The following is a 21,072-nucleotide window of genomic DNA, read 5'->3' on the forward strand; positions in this document are numbered from 1 at the left end:
CTATTCAACAAATGATAAATAAATAAGCAACTAAATTAATAAATTAATAAAACATAAATTCAGTATACCAAATTTTCAAAGATGAGATGAAACTGGAATATCAGAAAAAAACATATGCAGCTATAGAGAAAACATGCAGCCCTAGATGTATGAAGTAGAAACCTTTGTTAGTATGCTCCACTGTGCCAGTCAGTATAATACTTAAATACTAATTCAAGTAATTGAAAAGGAATAAGGAAAATCTTTCAAGAAAGATGTAGGTAATTTAATTGGCATAAAGGCCATTGAATCCATTGACTAGGCCGTTTGGTTGAAAATTTTCTCAAATTCCAAATTGCTGTAGAAAGACTATCTGCTTTCCTCGCCCCATAGCACATTAGTCTTGGAGTCAATAATTATATTTAGGGAGTCCAAGGGAAAATCCCCCTATATAGGATGCATGGTTAGAGGTGTTATTCCCCAGTGGGAGCTTTTTAGTATCTCTAAACGTTTTAATTCAAAACCTTAATTGGCAAAACAAGTTCACTCAAATGATTTATACCCCTTCAGACCTGAACTTTAGAAACTTCACTTGGGTATTTCTTAGGAAACCTTTTAACTAAATTGAAATCTCTGGTTCTCTTGTAAACAGAAATCAGCATCTAAAATGAGCCCAAAATATTACAAGTAACTGTATAGGACTAAAATACATTTGTATGCGAGGTTGATATTTCAGAAGATGATTCCATATCCAGTCCAAGGTTATCTATTCTAATGAGCTGAGGGCAACAAACCTTTAAAAGTTCCTGTAAATTTGTCTTCCATTCTGTTATTTCCTTTCTCTCTTAAAGTTGTCTTTTTTTCAGTCCCTCTTGCAGATTCAAGAACACCGCATTCTGCTCCCAAGATATTGCTGGAGAAAGTTTCATACCATCATCAATACAATTCCAGAGCATCACCAAATGAGCCCATTAGAGGAAAGGTAAACAACTTGTTTGAAGTAGAAATGAAATGTTGTGACTGATGAGGTTTCAACTTTAACTGCTATAGCTGTAAAATATGGCGAATGATATTAATGAAGCTAATGGATAGCAGAGGTGGCATTGGCTTTATGTTTTATTACTGAAAGAGATCCCTGAATTATACTTAATCAGCTTAGACCCAAACTAGCTAATAAAGCCCATCCAACTGCAAATCAATTCAGGTTTGAACTTTTGGTAAAAGTGTACTCACCATATCACTGAAGGAGTACTCTGCATTGAGTAACTGCTGGGATGTCCTCTCCTGTAACCTTTAGCTCAGCTCTTTTTTTTTTTGTTCCTACACTATGGGGTATACATGGTTCCTGCTGGTACCTGCCATGGTGTCATGTGGCAGGCTAGAACAATATACTTGAACTCTGAAGCCTTCAATTCAGTCACTACCCACTCAATGGGCTTAAACTGTAAAATAGGAATAAAACTAACTAACTAATAACTAAAGACTGAAAAGTCATATGATCACACAAACGGATACAATTTTCCATTCTGAAGTGAGACACTATAGTGTAAGTGTTAACCTGCTTAGGAAGGGTTGCTTGAAAATGGTCAAGCCATCTTTTCCCAGAGCAAATGACAGAATCATCTGGTCATCTTCCTAAACTCATGCATCCACCTCAGGTAGAATCTGAGCTGCCAATACAAAGTCATGGTGTGGAGTTGTCTCTTTCCACTGCTTTCCATTTTTAAGTGTACTGTGAAAACACTTATCTGACTGCAACAAACAGATCAACTATGTTTTGAATTTTTAAGTTTATTTTTAAGCATTTTTTATATTATTATGCTCATTATTAGTATTATTTTTATCTTGAATGTACTTATTGTGGTTTACAGCATGTTATTGTGTACATTACATATTCAGGGGAAGTATGCCTTTACGTTTAGTCAGGGTAATTTCATTGATGCAAGCAATATCATGACTAGTTGCTTAAGTAATTAGAGTATATAAAGGAAGTTGCATCATAATTGAGAGACTGATGAAGCCAATTCACGTTTCTTGGTGAAAGCGCATAGTTGGATTTACTTTGACAGTGTTTAATGTTACATGAACTACTGTTTCATGCAAATACTGCTTTGGTGGCTCACTTTTTTATATTCATTATTATTCAAGATAAGAATTTCAATAATGCTGAACTAGTGGATTTTATCCAGGGATGAGCATGTGCATCATTCATGAAGTTCAGATCCCATGGAGTGAAGGAGTTCTTAAAATGTGGCTGGATGTGCAGAACCCATTTAAGTACCTGCTGATTCAGACAGTGTTGTGCACAATCATGCCTTCTACCAGGTCATGATTTGTAAGAAAAACTGGTATATGTACCATGACAGTGGAATAAGGGAGGTGTAACTCATACAGGTGACTGAGACAGTATCACATGAAAATTAACCAATTTTTCCACCTGACCAGATAGATTTGCTGAGTGGAAGACTTCTTGGTAGCTTGTTATTTCTGATATCCCTGGGAGGATGGTCTTGTGAGATCAGAAGGTCTGACCTACAAGCCAGACCCTGAGATAAAGCAATGTGTCACTTCTGCTATAGGGGACCCTATGGCTGTAATTGAGAAAGTTTTATGAGTCATCAGGAAGCTAAGAACATACATTTTTTGACTAAATCAAGATATCAAAGATGAGTTTTTGTCTCTTTTCTTTGAAATGATTTGTGGAATGAGAGAGAATGGGTGGAAGGCATACTGTAATATTTCTTACCATGGGATGGAGAATACATCCACTGTAGAAATCCTATGACCTGCTGCACTAAGCAGAAGTGAGGAAGAACTGCATTCTGTCAGGTGGTAAACATACTGCTCATCAGAATTTCTCACTTCCAGAAGATATGTGTCTGGTGTGGCTCCTAATTTTACTTAGAATTCTGGTCAAGCTGATGAGCCATACCAGCTGCAGTATCGGCATTCATTTCTGAATGTCAGTACTGCACTACTGCCCATTCGGCATTCTGATCACTCCCCCCAGCACACTTTTTGCCTGGGGTGGCTGCCCCTTCACCTTGCCCTAGTTATGCCTCTGTGATGTCTACACTTGTTTAGAACTGATGTGAACCCCTATCTGTTTGTGTATTAGCCCAATTACAGTCTATTGCTATGCATAGATAAAGGACAGGTCTACATGCTAGTATTTTGTTTAACATCAGTGAAAGGGAGTTTTTCCTTGATTCTGTGTAATAATCCAGCAGGTACACTGCTTTGTCATATGGAACTTGAGTTTTTAATTTTCCTTATGGCAGCAATTATGTAAGGAATGCATTCCTTTATTTGCATAGTACTTTGACATATTTAGCTGCTTATTATAAATTTTGTAAACAATTTTTTCCAACAGTAGTTGCAATATTTTCTGGCTGGGTGATGGTTGCATTGCTTATCGATAACATCATACATTTGCAATTTTCATTCTCATCTGTGTCATGTGATTTAAAATAACTTAAAAAAAATAACTTGCTATTGCTTTCAGTCTTTGGGTTAAGCTGAGTTCTTAGCTGGATCTAGATTTGATAAGAGAAGTCATTTTAGTTCATTAAGTATATATATATATATATATATATATATATATATATATATATATATATATATATGTAGTGAGAATAGTAAATTTTGTAACAGAAGCACAATCTCTCTTTTTCTGTTGTATATCTTATTACTATTGTGAGTCCACCAAAGTTTTCTTCTGTAAAATGTACTTGCATATTTGTATTTTACCAGTACATGCTCATGACTGCAGGCAAGTTTCCCAATGAACAATCAATGCAAAATCACTCATAAACATTGCATCCTCATGCATAACTTATTGAAAGCGCACCAAATCTACATCTCACGCACAAAGATTGAAATACATCTTGTTGCAGTGGAGAAAACCCTCATGCACCCCCATATGGGGGCAAACTCTGTGTTCCCATAAATTAGTATGATGCCATGGTCACTAAGTAGTAGGAAAGAGAGAAACTCCCTACTAAAGAGTGCAGCATTCTTGCATAGTGATCCCACAGTGACTAAATATCTAGACTTTTATCTCTAATAAAATGTACTTTTGACCATTCTGTTTGGGAAATTATAGCACATTAGATCTCGCTAACAGTATCGTGGTCATAAGTATATAATTTATTGCATTACAGATTGTTAAGGTTTAGGATGGGTGATTTATTTATACCTGAGGTTGATTTTACTCATTATAAAGATGATGATGCCAGGGGCCAGATTCAATAAAGCCTTCACTAAGTGTACAATAAGTGTACACTAAGGGTGAAATTCAGTAAAGCCTACATGGAGTGATTCTCTGTGTAGGAATAGTGTTGCAGCCTGAACACGGAACATGGTCGCTGAGCAATGCAGGACATGAAGCGATTCTCCTTGTAGGAATAGTATTATGGCCAGAATATGATACATGGCTGCCGACAGATCCAGGAAAAAGGGCTGAGGGGCAGGCACATACATGTGGACACAAAGGTGTCTATGGAATGCAACTCACCTCATAAGCTAGTGAAAATCATGCAAATGAGGTGGATTTATGATTCATCAAGTAGAAAGGCACCCGTGTGGGTGTAGGGAATCTACATGGATAGAAAAATTATTAAATTTTAAACAGGGGCTGTAAAAGCCTACAATAAAGGGTTGATATGGTACTGTAGGCATATAAATGGCCAAAACTAATGCCAGTGAGTCCAGAAAACAATGCAAATATTAAAAAAAATAATATACATTTTTAATACTTATACGCAAACATGCCATTATGGGAACAAAAAATTTGAAAAGTGTAAAAAAGTGTAAAGTAGACATTTGCAAATTTATTGCATTATAGTGCCCAGGATGCAGAGTATTACAATGGCAGGTGTCAGTGGTTGCTATGGAGGCAGGCCCTGGAGTAGTGAAGTATCCAGGGTATACGCAATTAGCTGTATGTAAATGAGCTGGGGTTGCTAAATAGCAAAAAGGGCAATGGTGTCCACAGATACAACCTGTGGCACGGCTAGAACCATTTAGGCAGTGGTAGAACAGGTAGCTGACATCAAAGAGGGTGTATCACAGTATGTTAAAGTGTATTGGAGCTCAGCGGCGCCTGTTTGCACTCAGCTAGGCACAGCTAAGGGGGGAGGGTCTGATGCTGTTGAGCATGTTTTAGCTAGTTTAAGAAAAGCTGAGTGTGCCAGTGGTTGGGGGAGTGTGAAAACTACTGAACACTGTTTACACTAGCGCCACTGGTTTGCACTGTAAGAAGAAAAAAAAACAGCCTGGGAAAGCCAATCAGGTAGAAATGACTGATAAGCCCTGTTCAACAGACACTGACCCATTCAAACCCCAGTGGTATACCTATCAGGTGGAATGCAGCATAATGAGCCAATCACAGAGGCTGCAACTGCAACACACCACTATAAACTATGTATACACCCTGCAATCTGATTTTCCCACATACTTTGCACCATAAGAGTACACACTTGGGAATTTTAACTGACAAAATGCTAGGGGCTGCTGCTCTGCTACATCTGTATGTGCTTGAGGCTGAGGTCAGTGAAGATGATGATGCTGAAAATAGCCCCAAACTGTGAAGGAGAAGAGTGTTCAGGCCCAGGGTGACCTTCCAGGGGCTACATGAGCTGGAGATTGTAGAGCACTACAGGGTGGACAGGGACATACTCCAAGAACTCATCAAGCTCTGCCACCCTCAACTCTGACCCAGAGCCAGCAGAGGGGAACACCTCCCAGTGGAAACAAAGGTATGTGCAGCCCTTAGAATATTAGCTACAGGTACTTTTCAAAGACCAACAGAGAACATAATGGGGATCTCACAGGCATCTGCATTCAGGGTACTCCTCCAGTTCCTGGATGCCATGCAAGCACATGCCAGTGAGCACATTTTTTTTACCCCGCACCCCCGAGAGACAGTCAACAATATTTGTCTCTTCCACTATGCAGCACATTACTCTTAGGTACTGGGTGCCATAGACTGCACTTATGTGCACATCAAAGTACCACCCAGTGAAGAGGGTAGGGTCTACATCAACTGCAAGTGGTATCACTCCATCAACTGCAGGTCATGTGCAATGCCCAGGGCATTATCATAAATGTGTGTGCTGGCAGACCTGGCAGCTATCACTACTCCCACATCTGGCATGTCTCACAGCCATACCAGACATTTGCCAGGTAGGGCATCCTATACGGCCATCTACTGGGAGATGCTGGCTATGCAATGGAACTGTGGATGTTGACCCCCATCAGAAATGCACACGCACCTACTGTAGAACGTCATAGTGAGGCACATGCCCAAACTAAAAACATCATAGCACGTGTGTTTGGGCTGCAGAAGTCATGGTTCTGCTGCCTTGATATATCTGGTGGAACCTTGCAGTACTGTCCAACCACATATGCACACATGTTCACAGTATGTGCCATGCTACACAATATGATCCTGTGGAAACAGCTGCGGCAGGAACATCACAGGGAAGGGACACACAGCCCCCCCATCAGTGCCACGGTCCCCACAGCCACAGGGGGGCTTGGAGGAGGAACCTCTGAGCCTGTCCCTGTAGGCAGATGTAGGTGTGCATAGTATGCCCTGGCTTTGGCAAAGAGGCAAAGCATAGCACATGCACAGAGAACCTAGGGACCTAGGGACTGACTCCTCACTCCAACTCACATACATAGTAAAAAGGATGCCAGTCACACCACACAACCTGTACCTTACCATGTCTACGCTGTGCGCTGCATGCATCCCACAGAGTGAGCCCTGAAGCACTGTTCTCTTATCTGCTGCAGACACAAGGTAAGTCACTCTTCTTTATAGCAAATGAATGGGGTAGTAGACTTTGATAGCATATGTATGGACCTGCCCCATGTATGCAAGGGAATGGAGTGGGCTACCAGAATAGCCACAGACAACTGACAGCTATGTGGGACAACAGGAACCCTCTGCCCACTACTGGACACCCCATAATGTGCAGTAGGCCCCAAGCAAGCAAAACCCACTGCACTATGCAAAGGAATTACAAACACTGTGGTCACAGGAGTGATTTCCTGATTGTCAATGCTACAGTCCCCTATCCCCAACACACCCATGTTCATATACAGCTGCAGTAACAGTACGTTTGCAAGGTAATACCAGCAGACACCACAAATTTGTCCCAGGGGTTCCACCTGTGTCCCTCATTGACAGGAGCAACAGGTGCTGACTGAGGTTTGGTTTTGGGGATAAACTCTTGACTAGGCTTGTAAGGGCCCCAAGGCCATTAGCCTGGTAACCTCCTGTTATCCTATGATCCTATACTCACACAATCCCTGGGCTGTCCAAATCAACTTGGTGACATGTACCCATTCCCCATTCCCCAATATGCAGGGGTCAATGTGCTATGTATGTCTGTGTTTGATTGCGTCAGGAAGTAAACTACAGTGTCTGGTGGCTGTTGTGGCTTAGTGGGGTAAATGCATTACCGTGGTTGATAGGGTACATGGTTTGAGACTGGCTGCACCTACTCTTTTGCATGTGAGCCAGACCTATGGTAGGAGTGCTAAAGAATGTCCATATGTCAGTATTTGTTACTGCAAGAAAGCTGGACAAAGCCACAGACAATGGATGGACAGAGGGTCATAGATATGGACAGTACACAGCTCTGAGTAACCTAGATGGCGGCTAGTAGAACAGCAGGTTGTAACAAGTCAGTATAGCACCAGGACATAAAGGCTGTCACATAACTGTGTCAGTACTTACAACACATCAGTGGGCACTATCCATACCTCAAAAATGTACAGGGTCTCGCCAAATGTCCACATTTATGCCTCATATATCTAATCTTTTTGTCATAACATTGCAGTTGTCTGGCAAACTACTGGCAAATCAATGAAGGTTGCTGTGAGAAAATAATGACAGACAGTTCAGATGTAGACTTCATGCCCATCAGAAAATGCATGCTAATACAAAACCAGTCTACCAACTGGCTACATTTATAACAGCAATATTAAAATCATGTCCTCATGTTTGGGGCTGTGTCCCACCATTATATATGGCCCTGTCTAGATTTTTGGCTGTAAGACTTTCAGAGGTATGGGCAACATGTAGCCTTATAATAACAGTACGACACAAACTGTCTGAGGACCAGAGCAGATGTATGGTGCACAATGATGGACAACCAGCAAAACAGGAACAGTCAGAGGTTTGAAATCTGTAACACTGTGTGTGGTGTTACATCTCTTACCCCAGTCACAGCATACCTACAACTAGATAGAGCAACAACTGTGGACAAAGTCAGGAACTGGAGCAGAACAGGACAATGCCCACATATAAGGTGAAGGAGGAACTCTTGCCCAGTCAAATGTAGAAAGTGCAGAATAGAACAGTCCATGCAGTACCATGGGTTCCCTGCAATATATGGAGTCAGTAACCAAACTGTCTGTAAGCGGTTCCTCACATCATGCTATAATGATCTGCATGTCAGATGTACCAGACATGTCATGCAAAACTCTGTTCAGTCCAATATACTCTGTACACACCCTAGATAGGGGTCAGATCATATGGACAGCACGCAGCCAGGAAATCCCTGAGGCATTATATTAGGGAGGTGCTGGACTGTTTCATCAGGTTCAGCAGACAATTGGCTGTAGCACATAATATCCTGGACTGGAGTACAGGTAGGTCTGGCCTGGAGTCCCATTGTAAGCATTGATGGTCATACGGGGCATGCTCCTACAGTTAGCTAATGTCAGCCCATATTTGAACCCACGTCTGACTGTAGAACTGTGATGCCCATATATCTCTGTGCATACAGACAGCTAGGTATACCTGAACTGTCTCTCCCTATCCCCATCAGACATGATTACCCTTATCTATCCATATGTGGCACATATAAGATATATCTTGATCTGATGAGTTTTATATATATATATATATATATATATATATATATATATATATATATATATATGTAGGTAACATATATATCATATATAGAGAAGGAGACAGAGGGGGAAGAGAGAAAGAGAGAGAGACCCATAAAGGCATAGAGTGATATAGTGCTGCAGCTAGTCATACACCAACTGTAACCAGTGGCACATGCAAATAGTATGGTGAGCTGTAGTGTGTAATAGTAGGTAGGCAGGGGTTCTGAAATCACATCAGCCACCTTGTGTGTGTTTGTGTATATATTCCACATACAGCAGAATACACACGCCCAACAGGCCTATGTCTGTGCAATGGTCCCTAATTGTATGGTCCTTTGACTACTGTCCTCCACAACAGTGGGCTCCCTGTCAGCAGCTACTGATGTCATCCACCCCAACAGCAGTGGCAGACACTCACCAAATGCATAAGCTCTGTGGTGCATGCAATAACTACATAGCATTATGCTCTATATAGCTAGATAAGTAGTGGTTCCAATCCCAGCAACAGCAAGCCAGTGCATGTGTATATGTATATACCCTTGCTGCTGTGTTTATTTCTTGCCTATGTTTGTGCAGTGCCAATACATTTTAAAGCCTGTGCCTACCTGTGAACCTCCCCCATTGGCCTACTTTACAGGGCCTGCTGATGTCATCCACCTTAGATGCACAGCTACACACTCTGCAGACATGTAAGTTCTGTGGTACATGCAATAAATATATAGTTCTGTACTGTATACAGCTAGATAGGTAGGGACTCTAATCTCAACACTGGCATCTCAATGCATGTGTGTAATAAATCCCCCTGAATCTGTGGGTATGTCCTGCTTATGTGTATGCAATGCCAATACATTTTAAGGCCTGTTCCACTCTGGCAGCCCCCCCATTGAATTACTTTACAGGGCCTCCTGGTGTCTTCCACCTTAAATGCACAGTTATACACTCTCCAGGTACATAGGCTCTGTGGCACTTGGGGTACTACTGTAATGATTGGAAGGAATGTAGAGTAGGTATTCTATTTTATGGACTGGGTGAAATTGTTTAGGTAGTTGGTGTCTGATAGGTACATAGCACTATAGTATATACAACTAAATAGGTAGGGGCTCTAATCCCAGAACTAGCAAGTGTATGCATGAGATGAATATCCCCTGTAGCAGTGTGGCTGCGTTGTGTTCATATGTGATGGTTATACCATTTTGTGGGCCTGTTAATCTCCCTATCGGATTACTTTACAGGGCCTGCTGGTGTCTTCCTCCTTAGATGCATGGTTAGACACAATCCAGGTACCTAAGCTCCATGGTGCATGCGATAAGTATGTAGCACTATAGTACATACAGCTTGCTACATAGGGGTTCTAATCATAAAACTGGCAACTTTGTGTGTATGCATATCTTCTTGCAGCAGTGTCTTCTCTGTGTTTGTGTTCAGCAGTTATACTACCTATATAGCATATATACTGTATAGATATATACATATATACTGTTATAGCAGTTATAGGGCCTGTGCAAACCTGCTAACCCCCCAGTAACCTTTACAGCAGCTGCAGATGTCATCCACCTGAATAGTACTGTCCAACACTACAAAAGCATATAAGCTCTGTGGCACAATCAATATGTATGTAGCACTATAGTATGTACAACTACACAGGCAGGTGTTCTACTCTCAACAAGGGCAATTCATGAGTGTGTGTGTGTGTGTGTGTGTGTGTGTGTGTGTGTGTGTGTGTGTGTGTGTGTGTGTGTATATGTATGCACGTATATCCTCTTGCAGCAGTGTGACTGTGTGAGGCCCAACACCTATCCCACTATGCAGGTTGCAGTCCATGTTTGGCCAGGTGTATCCTGTGAAAACAACTAAAACAATACATAGGTCCCAAGAGTGTAGGACAGCAAACATTTCCTACATGTGTGTAATAGTTGCATAAGCCAGTCATTTTACATAAACACCTGAATGTTTTGAGACATAGCATAACCTAGGGAAATGCTTCAGAAATAACATGCCATACTGACAGACCAAGAGACGTCCTGTCCTTTGCACCTGCCCTGGGTATGATTTGTCCTGCCAACTGCCACAATACTACAAGTGTCCAACACTGGGCATTCATTAAGGTGGCAACCCTAGTCTGTGTTGCCTACTGTATGTGTGTGCAATATGTATACATGCCAAGGCCCTGTGGATAGTCGGTGCCTCTAGAAGATAAACAACATGTATGTACGCATGAATGCTAACCGCCACCACCCACATATGGTGATACTGACTAAGGCTGTGGCGAATGTAAGTAGTGTGCTGTCTGTTATTGACCCACCAAATGATGTTAACACATTGTAACAGGGTCTTACATCAGGTACAGACTGATGCCAAGGTCCTGGCCTCAAGCTAAATGCTAAAAACAGCACCATCATACCATACAGCAAGGACATGGCCCCACTGTTTGCCACATCATTGGCAACCCCATAAACACACAACCTATGTTGACAGACCTGGATACTCAGTTTGATAACGTCACATTCAACCACCATCTACTGGTAGTGATCAGAAAGACCTTGTATGTGGTGAACGTCATAGGTAAAGAGAGTGCATCCAGAAAAAAGGTGGACATTACTTGTGTATAGTTCTCAGGCAGTACAACAATACTTTAGTACAATGGCCTGTTTGATATGTACCTATCCAGATACCTGCAACAACTGGAAAGGCCATTTATTAATACCCACAAAGGTAATCCATGCCATCCAACACCTGTCCCATGCAGACAGCCCCTAATCAGGAGTTCCCCACTTGCTATCAGACAGGCTGCCCAGAGGTGAGCTGTGGCATGCCTACAACCTAATGTTGGATGGTGCCCTTCAGCAGCTACCCCATATATATGTGTCTACTTCCCTGTGCATTACCAGCACAACAGGCCTGAATCTGATAGGCGACATCAACATAACCTGCTGGACAGACAGGTTTGTCTCCCAGAGGCTGGCCTGTCTCAGGAATGCACTTCCCAGACATGTCAAACAGAGTACCATGCAGACCATCATCAAGTGTAATTGTGATGAGTGGATGGGATACTACAAATCTGTCCCAGGGGTCCCACCTGTGTCCCTCAATGACACGGGCAACAGGTGCTGATTGCTGATTATGTTGGGGATAAACTAATGGCTAGGCTTGTAAGGTCCTCAGGGCCAATAGCCTATTAACCTTGTATGATCCTAGGTATACCAGTTATGGCCATGTGTGCTGTGATGGACTGTGTTGTTAAGTGTCCTCTCCCATCACTGCCATCTACTGTGGTGTGTCCCCTGTGGGTGACATACCACTACCATGTCATACATCCACCATCTGACAAATAGGTGAGTAGTACCGCAGGTGTATGGGGACAGTTCAGCAACATTTGTGCAACACAATTACAGACAGCACTTCAAACCTGTTGTAGGATATCCTCCTTGTGGGTGTCCAACATCCGCAGTACACAGATATTTGCAGAATGTTTACATGTGCCTGATATATGTGGACCCTCTGCCAGACAAAAGTGGATGCCTGGAAATCAATTGAATAATATGTAATGGTTGTTTCGAGACTGTGGTGAATGTGGCTGTCACAGGCTAGACACCTCAGAAAACAGTTATGGTACTTTAACTCATTACAGCCGAGTGACATCTCCAGGCATTTCTGCAGTTACACCCTACTCCTCCTCTAGGCATCAAATATTGCATGTTCATATTTGCATTAATAATTCCAAAACCATGTTACATACAAGGTATCAGAAAATTTTATCTTGAAGCATACATGATAGCAAACACAATTGTATTGATATATGACCTCTGTCAATGGGTATTTGTTAAAAATGTAAGATAACTTCAATTTTTTAAATGCTGAAGCCACGCCCACTAGGAGTTAAAGGTACACATTCAAAAGAGCCATACTGGAGGGAATGAGTATCTGTTACTCTATTCATTCCCTCACGTTGCATGCTCAATAAGTACATTCAGTTGCTCAGAGCCTGCCCTCCCCCACTACCACTGGCTATAACCTGCTATCCTGCTGTAGGGGTCAACAGGTTTGCTAGCCATAGCTCTAAGGTGATGATATACAAGTATTGAGTAAACAGTGACCTAGCAAGAGTACGTCAGGAACAGTCAGAGACACCTGGACAATATTTGAAGTATGACTGTGTGAAATTCACAGCGTGAGAGGAGAAGACTGACAGTACATCATGTGATATGGCAGCTGTATCCACCACTACTGACAGTCACTATTGTCTAATACACAATCCAGTCACATTCGTATATGAGCTTACCAGTGCTGGGGGGGGACTCAGCAGCCAGAGCTGTGATCTGTGTCACAGCAGAAAGAGCCAAAAGGAAAGCCTGTAGCTGCTGGACAGCTGACTAACAGAAACATGTAATTCCAAGATATTTACCACAGACCTCTATTGTGGTAATCCCTATTTCCCATGCCTGCATCCCCCAATTGTGTCTGATTACATCATCATCATCAGCCCCCATTTTTCTACATGGGGTCATGGTATCATGTTAACTGTCGACAACTGTCTCGATTCAGTGCTACACTCCTGCCTTCTTCAACACTCATGCCTGACTGTCACAGATCTTCTTTCACATAATCATCCCCCTATTTGCTGGATGTCCTCACTTCCTCTTACCTTCTTCCTGTCTGTCCCAAATCTTCCTCACCAGACTGTCTTCTGGTTTTCTGCACATGTGCCCAAACCACCATAATCTGTTCTCTTTGATCTTTTCTGTAATTGGAGCTACTTTGGCTTCTGCTCTTATGTCCTCATTTCTTCGCCTGCCCCACAGTGTGCATCCTATCACCTTTCTCAAGCACTTCATTTCCATCACCTCTAGCTTCTTCAACTGTTCTGCCTTTACTGCCCAGGTTTCTGTACCATACAGTAGTTGTACCACTGTCTTGTACACCTTACTTTTCAGCTTCTTTGGCATTCTTCTGTCATAGACTACACCTGATACTCTATGCCAGGTGGCTGCAGCCCCTCTGATTCTAGCTTTGACCTCTTCATACAGACTACCCTTCTCCTCAACTTCTCCTCCCAGATACTTGAAGCTGTTTACCTGTTCCACCACCTTCCCTTCTATCTCTATTCTCAGTTTCTTCTGATTTCCCCAATTTGCTGCCACTACCACCGTCTTATCTTACATGCTCTAGGGACCTAAACCTTGGCACCACAATAAACAGAACATGCTGGAGGTATAGATTCCTGTCCCAGAGATTTCCCATACTCTGGAACAAACTACCTATCTATATCAAACAAAGCTCCTCATTAGCACTCTTCAAGAAAAATCTTGATGACTGGATGGGAGATAGGAAATTCACCCCGGGGATCACTTCTGTAGCTCTGCTTTACAAGGGTGCAGGACAATAATTTTCCTGGGTGGGGAAAGTAGGGCACAAGAAAATAATTTTCTTGGGTGGCAAAGGCCCGGGTACCTTTTTGATTAGGCTTATATAGGCCCTGGGGCCAATAGCCTAGTACCTATCTATGAACCCATGAATCTGTGCTTAGTTTCATCCAATGTGCTTTCAGATTAGCATTCCATTCTCCTATGCTTTGCTGAAGTTCTAGCTCAGAGTCTGCCTGTACTGCCACATCGTCTGCATACAGCAGCTTTGTTGATCCATCCCCCCAACCTGTTTGCTAATGTAGTCCATCACCAGTATGAACAGCAGTGGGCTCAGAGCTGAACCCTGATGTAAACCCACACCCACTGGGAACCCCTCTGTGAGGCCGAATACTGTCCGTACTTGCGTCATTGGGTTCTTGTACATAGCCTGCACTAATTCTACCAATGTTTCTGGGACTTCAAACCACCAAACTACTGCCCAGATCAGCTTTCTTGGGACCTTGCCATATGCTTTTGCCAAGTCTAGGAATGCCATGTTGGACTATCCCCTCATCTCTAGCTTCATCTCAAGTATCTGTCTCAATGTAAACATTGGGTCAATTGTGCTGCATCCTGATCTGAAACCAAAGTGCTCATCTCCCATCTTACATTCTACTACTCTGTGTATCCATTTATCAGTCAACCTCTCCAGAACTTTCATGTAATGTGATAGGAGTTTGATGCCTCTGTACTGCCCACACTTGTGGATGTCCCCTTTGTTCTTGTACACTGGCACGAGTATGCTTTTTCTCTAGTCATCTGGGATATGCCTTTCTCTCCACACTGCTATTAGTACCCTCAGGAGCCATTTCTCCCCTGTATCACCCAGCATCTTTATCATATCTGCTGTGACCTCATCTGAGCCTGCTGCTTTCCCTGTCTTCATCTTCCTTAGTGCTGTTCTTACTTCTTCTATGGTGGGCTCCTCTTCTTTTCTCATTGTACGCTGTTTCTGGGGCAGTACAGATTCTGTGGGGTTTTTGTCATTGAGAAGCTGTTGGAAATACTCCTTCCATCTGCCTTTGATGTCCTCTGGGCTGGTGAGCAGGTTGTTGCTGGCATCCCTTATGAAGGGTGTCTGACTATCTTCTTTATCTTTCTGTCTTTGCCTTACAACCTGATATAGTTTCTTTGTGCCCCGTACTGAGTCACTTTCCAGAAATTGTTACAGTGCCTCCAATGCCCTTATCTTTGCTATTGCAACTTCTTTCTTAGCTTCTTTGTTAGCCAATCATAGTCCTTCCTGGCCTTGTCAATCTTTTCTGTCTCCCACTTCTTCCTGCACTCCTTTTTTCTTTTGATGGCTTCCTGGACTTCTGCATTCCACCACCAGTTTTCCTTATGTACCTTATTTCCATACCTGGCTTGGCCACATATCTTTTCTGTAGTCCTAACACATGCTGTTTTTAGGCGCTGCCATTCTTCTTCAACTCCACATATTTCCTCCTCTTCTTGGGGTGCTAGAGCCCTGAGTAATTCCTTGAACTGTTGTACTTTTTCTCCAGTCAACTTCCAGGTCTTCAGCCTGGTCTCTGTTGTCCTTAGAGCCTTCTCTGACCACTGCTTGCAGCTGATTGTGGCAACTAGTGGTTTATGCTGTGGGCCGACTGTTTCACTGGGGATGACTTTGCAATCATGGATTTTGCCCCAGTGTCTTTTCCTTACTAGGAGGAAGTCTACCTGAGTTACATGTTGACTACTCTTGTATGTGATATTGTGACTGTCTCTCTTTCTGAACCATGTGTTGCTACTATCAAGCCATTTGGCAGACAGAAGTCTAGAATTGCTTCTCCTTCTTTAGTCCTGTTGCCCCACCGATGTGAATGCAGGCAGTCCTCATGTCCTGTTCTGTCTGTCCCGATATGTGCATTCAAGTCACCCATTATCAACACCAATTCATGTTGTCCTGCTTTATCTAGTAGGTCCTGCAACTTCTGTCTGAATGTACTCTTTTCCTCACTATCACAACCCTACTGTGGAGCATAGGCTGAGATTAGAAATACTGCCCTATCATTACACTGGAGTCTGACTGTCATGAGTTTGTCATTAATTATATTGTACTCCTTTATGTGCAGTCACAGACCTGTGTACTATAGGCAGCAGCTTGCCTTTTGTAGATAATGCTCATGAGCAGCTGATTGCCTATGCACCAGTCTGTGGCTCAGACTTGCTAATTGCATTCAGAACAGCTGGGTTGCATTTTAATTATCCAAAGTCATGGCAACACAGTGCTGTATTTGAGGCCTTCCTGTAGGCCTTGACCCTTTTCCTGGCCAATGAGAAGGACATTACCGAGTTGTGGAGACTACAGCATTACAGAGAGTAGGTTGAAATACAGTCCACGGTTTGTATTTATGTGATATCTCCACAGTTTTGCATGCTGAGTTTGGCCATTGTGAACAGAATTTCTGATTAAGTGGCAGTTTACTGTTTAACAGTGTGGGTTGTGTTCATTAAGGAGACAGACAGATGTGAGTGTTATACATCATTTGCATCAGAATATGCATGCTGCTGCAGTAGCCACTGGCCTATCAGCTGTGTATGTTTGTAGGGGAAAACTTTGACACATGTCTCTGTCACTTGACCATTCCCCCCACTGCTTTATGTATGGGTGTTGTATGGATTCCCTGTTCTAGGTGTTTGGGGGTTAAGGTAGGTCTGTAGCAGGTAGCTGAACATACTGATGCATATGTTGCAGGCTGCAGCTGCTGCATTCTGCCCAGGAGCCATACTGTGGATTATGAACACACTGTGGGACTGCAAGCTGTATATCTGAGTGAGGGAGCAGTGTCAGCTCTGTTGCCACAGCATAGCCAGGGTGAGGGTACCCATAACAGTCCAGATGAGGCATGTCCCTCTGCTATATATATGTTATGTAATAGTGCCATCTAGAGTGTGGTAGGTGACATTTAGGACACCTATACATATTTGTGAAGGGCGTCCCAATCTACAGGCCTTTAAGCTGCTAATATGGGTGGCAGTGACTGCAGTAACAAAAAAAAGTTCTGCTTAAAATTGCACGGCTCAGTCATTTAATTGTTCCGACAACCATGTACTTGACATGCAACACACTGGAATGGAAGCCAGGAGTGTGGGTGGACAAATATTAAGCATGCTAGAAATGTAACAGATTGAGCTACGGAGTCAATACTCTAGCTTGTGTATTTGCAAGACATATATACATGCATACAGCCTGTTACACAGGATTGGCATGTACATGTGTGATCTGATGTGTATGACATGTGACATTGAACTGTCCGTCATGTTTCATAATGTCAGTGTGTACTGATTTGCCAGTACGTCAGCACACAGCATAGGTTGTGTGACAAGTGTAGCAAATGTAGGTGGCACAACTGTGTACATTCAGCAACAGTCTGCAGTTGTCATCTCTACCTGATATCCTAGGCCTCACATACAGCCATCAAAATTTATTTGTCTGTGTACTGGTTTGGTGTCTGTATCCCAGTCCCTAGTACATTGCCATTTGCCCCATTATATGTACAAGCAGTGTGTCACTGGAAAGAAGAATATGTTTATGGAAACACCTGTTAGTTTTTAAACCTGAGTGACTTAGTGGGCTAATGCACTGTACTGTACTTGGCAGGGGCTATATATTTTTCAGCTGGGCATCACTGGTAAACAGGATAAGTTTATGGAAACAGCTGCTAGTCTTCCAAGCTGAGTGGCTTAGTGGGTTAATGCACTGTGCTGTAGTTGAAAGAGTCCTGGGATTTAAACTTGGCAGGGTCTGAATATTTTTCAGCTGTGCATCACTGATAAACAGGATACGTTTATGGAAACACCTGCTCATCTTCAAAGCTGAGTAGCCTAGTGGTCTAATGCACTATGTCATAGTTAGCAGGGTCCTCTGTTTGAGATTTGCAAGTGAGATAATTTTGCTGATGTGCAGAACAGTGTGAGACAGACAGAAGGTGATAAAAGCAGTTTTAAGCAGCTTTAAGCGGGTTTGCTTAATGTGCCGCAATGTTAAGCGGCGCTTAGTCCTGCTTAAACCAATGCTATTTCCAAAAAAAGAAAAGAAAAAAGGGGTGATAGGAAAGTGGTGAAATGGGGGCAAGCAGGGGGAATAAATAATATGAAAGGAAGGTAAGGATGTGCAGGACGGGTGTAGGAAAGGACCATAGCTCTCCATTTCTTGTACAGCAACAGCTGTGCATGTTGTTGACAATTTGGAATTTGGAGCCTCATATCCCACAGGGAGAGGTGTGGGTGACATATGTTTTTCACTTAATTGCTGGGAAGATTGATTGATGGCAGTGTACATGGGGGTCAAAATCGATAGCTATGTGTGGGGCGATATATTTTTTGCGAGACAGATGCCCTTTTTTTTTAAGGTGAGAGTCGAATGTTGGGGCAGGGCTTTAGGTGCATTTGGGGAGATAATTTGGGTAGGAGAGGTTGCATTTAGAAACAGACAAGACAGTGGGCAAGGGTGATGTATGACACATGAGGGGGGTAAACACCTTTGATGAGAAGGGGGTTTGGGAATTGGAGGACCAAGTGCCCCCAGATGGCAACAGTGGGACTGAGCTCCCCACCCATGGGCAGTCATCACTGCTCCTTCATGGCCCCGAAAGTGGCTGTGCTGGGGGCTGTGCACCTGGGCTGGCCTGCCCCTCCAGGTGCACCAGTCTGCCCTTGACCTGGCACAGTCGATCATCCAAATCACACTTGATAACCTTGTGCACCATGCCTGGAAACTGTTGCCAGATGACCAGTCCCTCTCCGCATCTGTGCCAGGGGGTGGATGGACCCCATCCCCTGAAGTAGTTCCACCCATGGGTGATGCAGAACCGGCAGAGGGGACAGCTCCAGGTTGCGTCTTAGACATGCTGGGACCTGGTGCCACGGCCAGATGAGGTGGGTTAGGCGGATCCTCTGAAACTGGCCTACGCAATCATGCTATGGTATTGAGGTTTATCAAAGTGTATAGGTTAGTCATGAACAGAACATTTCAACTTTAGTTATAAGAGCATGCATAGGTGTTCCAATTAATCCAGAACAATAAAATTGCATAGCATATAGAACACAGGCATAAATGGAATAACAGTCATTATTGTAACAGCATGCCAGTAACAGTTATGGCAAAAGGCCAACAACATTGGTATTTCAACAAGGTATGTTAGTATGCAACCATTTCAATATATAACCAATAATACAACACAAGACTGAACACTAGGTTTTGAGAAAAACATATGTGAAAATGGAACCATACCCATAGTATAAGAATAATAATTTGTGATGCAAATAAAGGGCGGGGGTTGAGAAAGACATTCCATTACCAACTGTATAGGCTATATTTTTCACAACAGTACTGTTCAATTCTCTACAGGTCTACCCTTACTTTATGTCTACAAGTGCCCTATAGCTTCTGTAGCATGTACATACCTCTCAAGCTATCTGCATGGGATTGTATGGGCCAAGCTGTAACACCTGCAGGTTCATAACTACAGGGGAGTATTACATGTCCTGGAAACATATATGACTACCAAGGGGTACTCTGCACTGATGTTGTGTGAGTGTGCTACTGGCATACTTCAGCTAGGTTTATATCTGTGTCCAAGGTTTTTGGCAGCAGTGATCACTATCAGTGACAGAGTGACACTTGAGAGATGTATCTTATGCAGTACAGAGAGTTTACACTTATGTTGCCATCATTGGCAGGCATGGGGTTAGACTATCAGCAGACATTCACAGATGCTCCAGGCATACAGCTGTATCAACAATAGACCATTTAATTTGTCTTATTAACTTGGAATACTACTGTACTTCATGTCATTTTATTTAATGGAGTCTTATCACCTTGCTGAGCAATGCTGTTTATGCACTCGTACGTCTGGACATATACATTAGTATACTCTTCATACAGCTACTACAGACATTTATTTACCTGTAAGTCCTGTGGGTAGAATATCTGTTAACAATACATAACTGTTTCTATAAACAGTAACTGCTACTTCTCTGTTACTATAAATATATCTTAGTACCTGTCCATGGATTCAAACCCCAGTCTGTGTGTGGCCAAATGAACAACATATATATATATATATATATATATATATATATATATATATATATATATATATTACTTATCACACTGAGCTACTGGGCCACTGTGTGTTGATTGAGTGATATGTATCTAAAGCTCACCTGGTGACAAAGTCTGACCGGGTAATATAGATAGAGTGACACACAAGACTGCAGTGACAGTTGAACATATATGCATGAGATTCATGCATGACAGAGACAGTAGGTGAAGTGTGTATTAATACTTGGAATGCAGGTGTACACACTCAATCCCTAGTGGATGGGAATATGTGTGATCTGTACAGACCATATTGGGGTGCTGGGATGCCTTCCTGACCCATATACATTTGAAGATGTTATATTTGCAGTCTACAGCTATTACAGTTTCATACTAGCCTGCTTCAGCGTACCTACATTCAGGAATGCATTTAGCTGAAATGCAAAGGTTAACACAAGACAATCCTAAGGGAAACAGACTATAATACCTTAGACAGTGCTAGTCTAGGTTCAGATCTTAGTGCAGAACAAATATCATATTGCAATATATCCTGTAGTGCAGCTCTACATCTACACTTTAGCATAACAGTTCTTTATTGGCCACCCTTCAGACACTTCATGGTGTTATACCCGTGTTTATTTCACAGTACCTGTAATATTCAATTTCTTGAAAAACAGCCCAGAATATACACAGCAATTGTCAGAACACAGATTTATTGAGGGTGACATGACA

At 42.5% G+C, this 21,072-nt stretch overlaps 1 protein-coding gene across 1 annotated transcript in view; it reads left to right on the plus strand.

The window, feature by feature from the left end:
* Positions 1-21,072, plus strand: part of CCHR1.PART2H2orf73 (chromosome chr1.part2 C2orf73 homolog) — a 510,463-nt gene that overhangs the window by 429,763 nt on the left and 59,628 nt on the right. Inside the window, exon 4 of the mRNA XM_044055137.1 lies at positions 846-961. Coding sequence (XP_043911072.1) covers positions 846-961 — 116 coding nt within the window. The remainder of the gene's footprint in view (positions 1-845; positions 962-21,072) is intronic.

Source organism: Protopterus annectens, chromosome 1.part2, assembly GCF_019279795.1.
Source record: "Protopterus annectens isolate FY-2018-M chromosome 1.part2, PAN1.0, whole genome shotgun sequence".
In the NCBI taxonomy this organism is placed as follows: Eukaryota; Metazoa; Chordata; order Ceratodontiformes; family Protopteridae; genus Protopterus; species Protopterus annectens.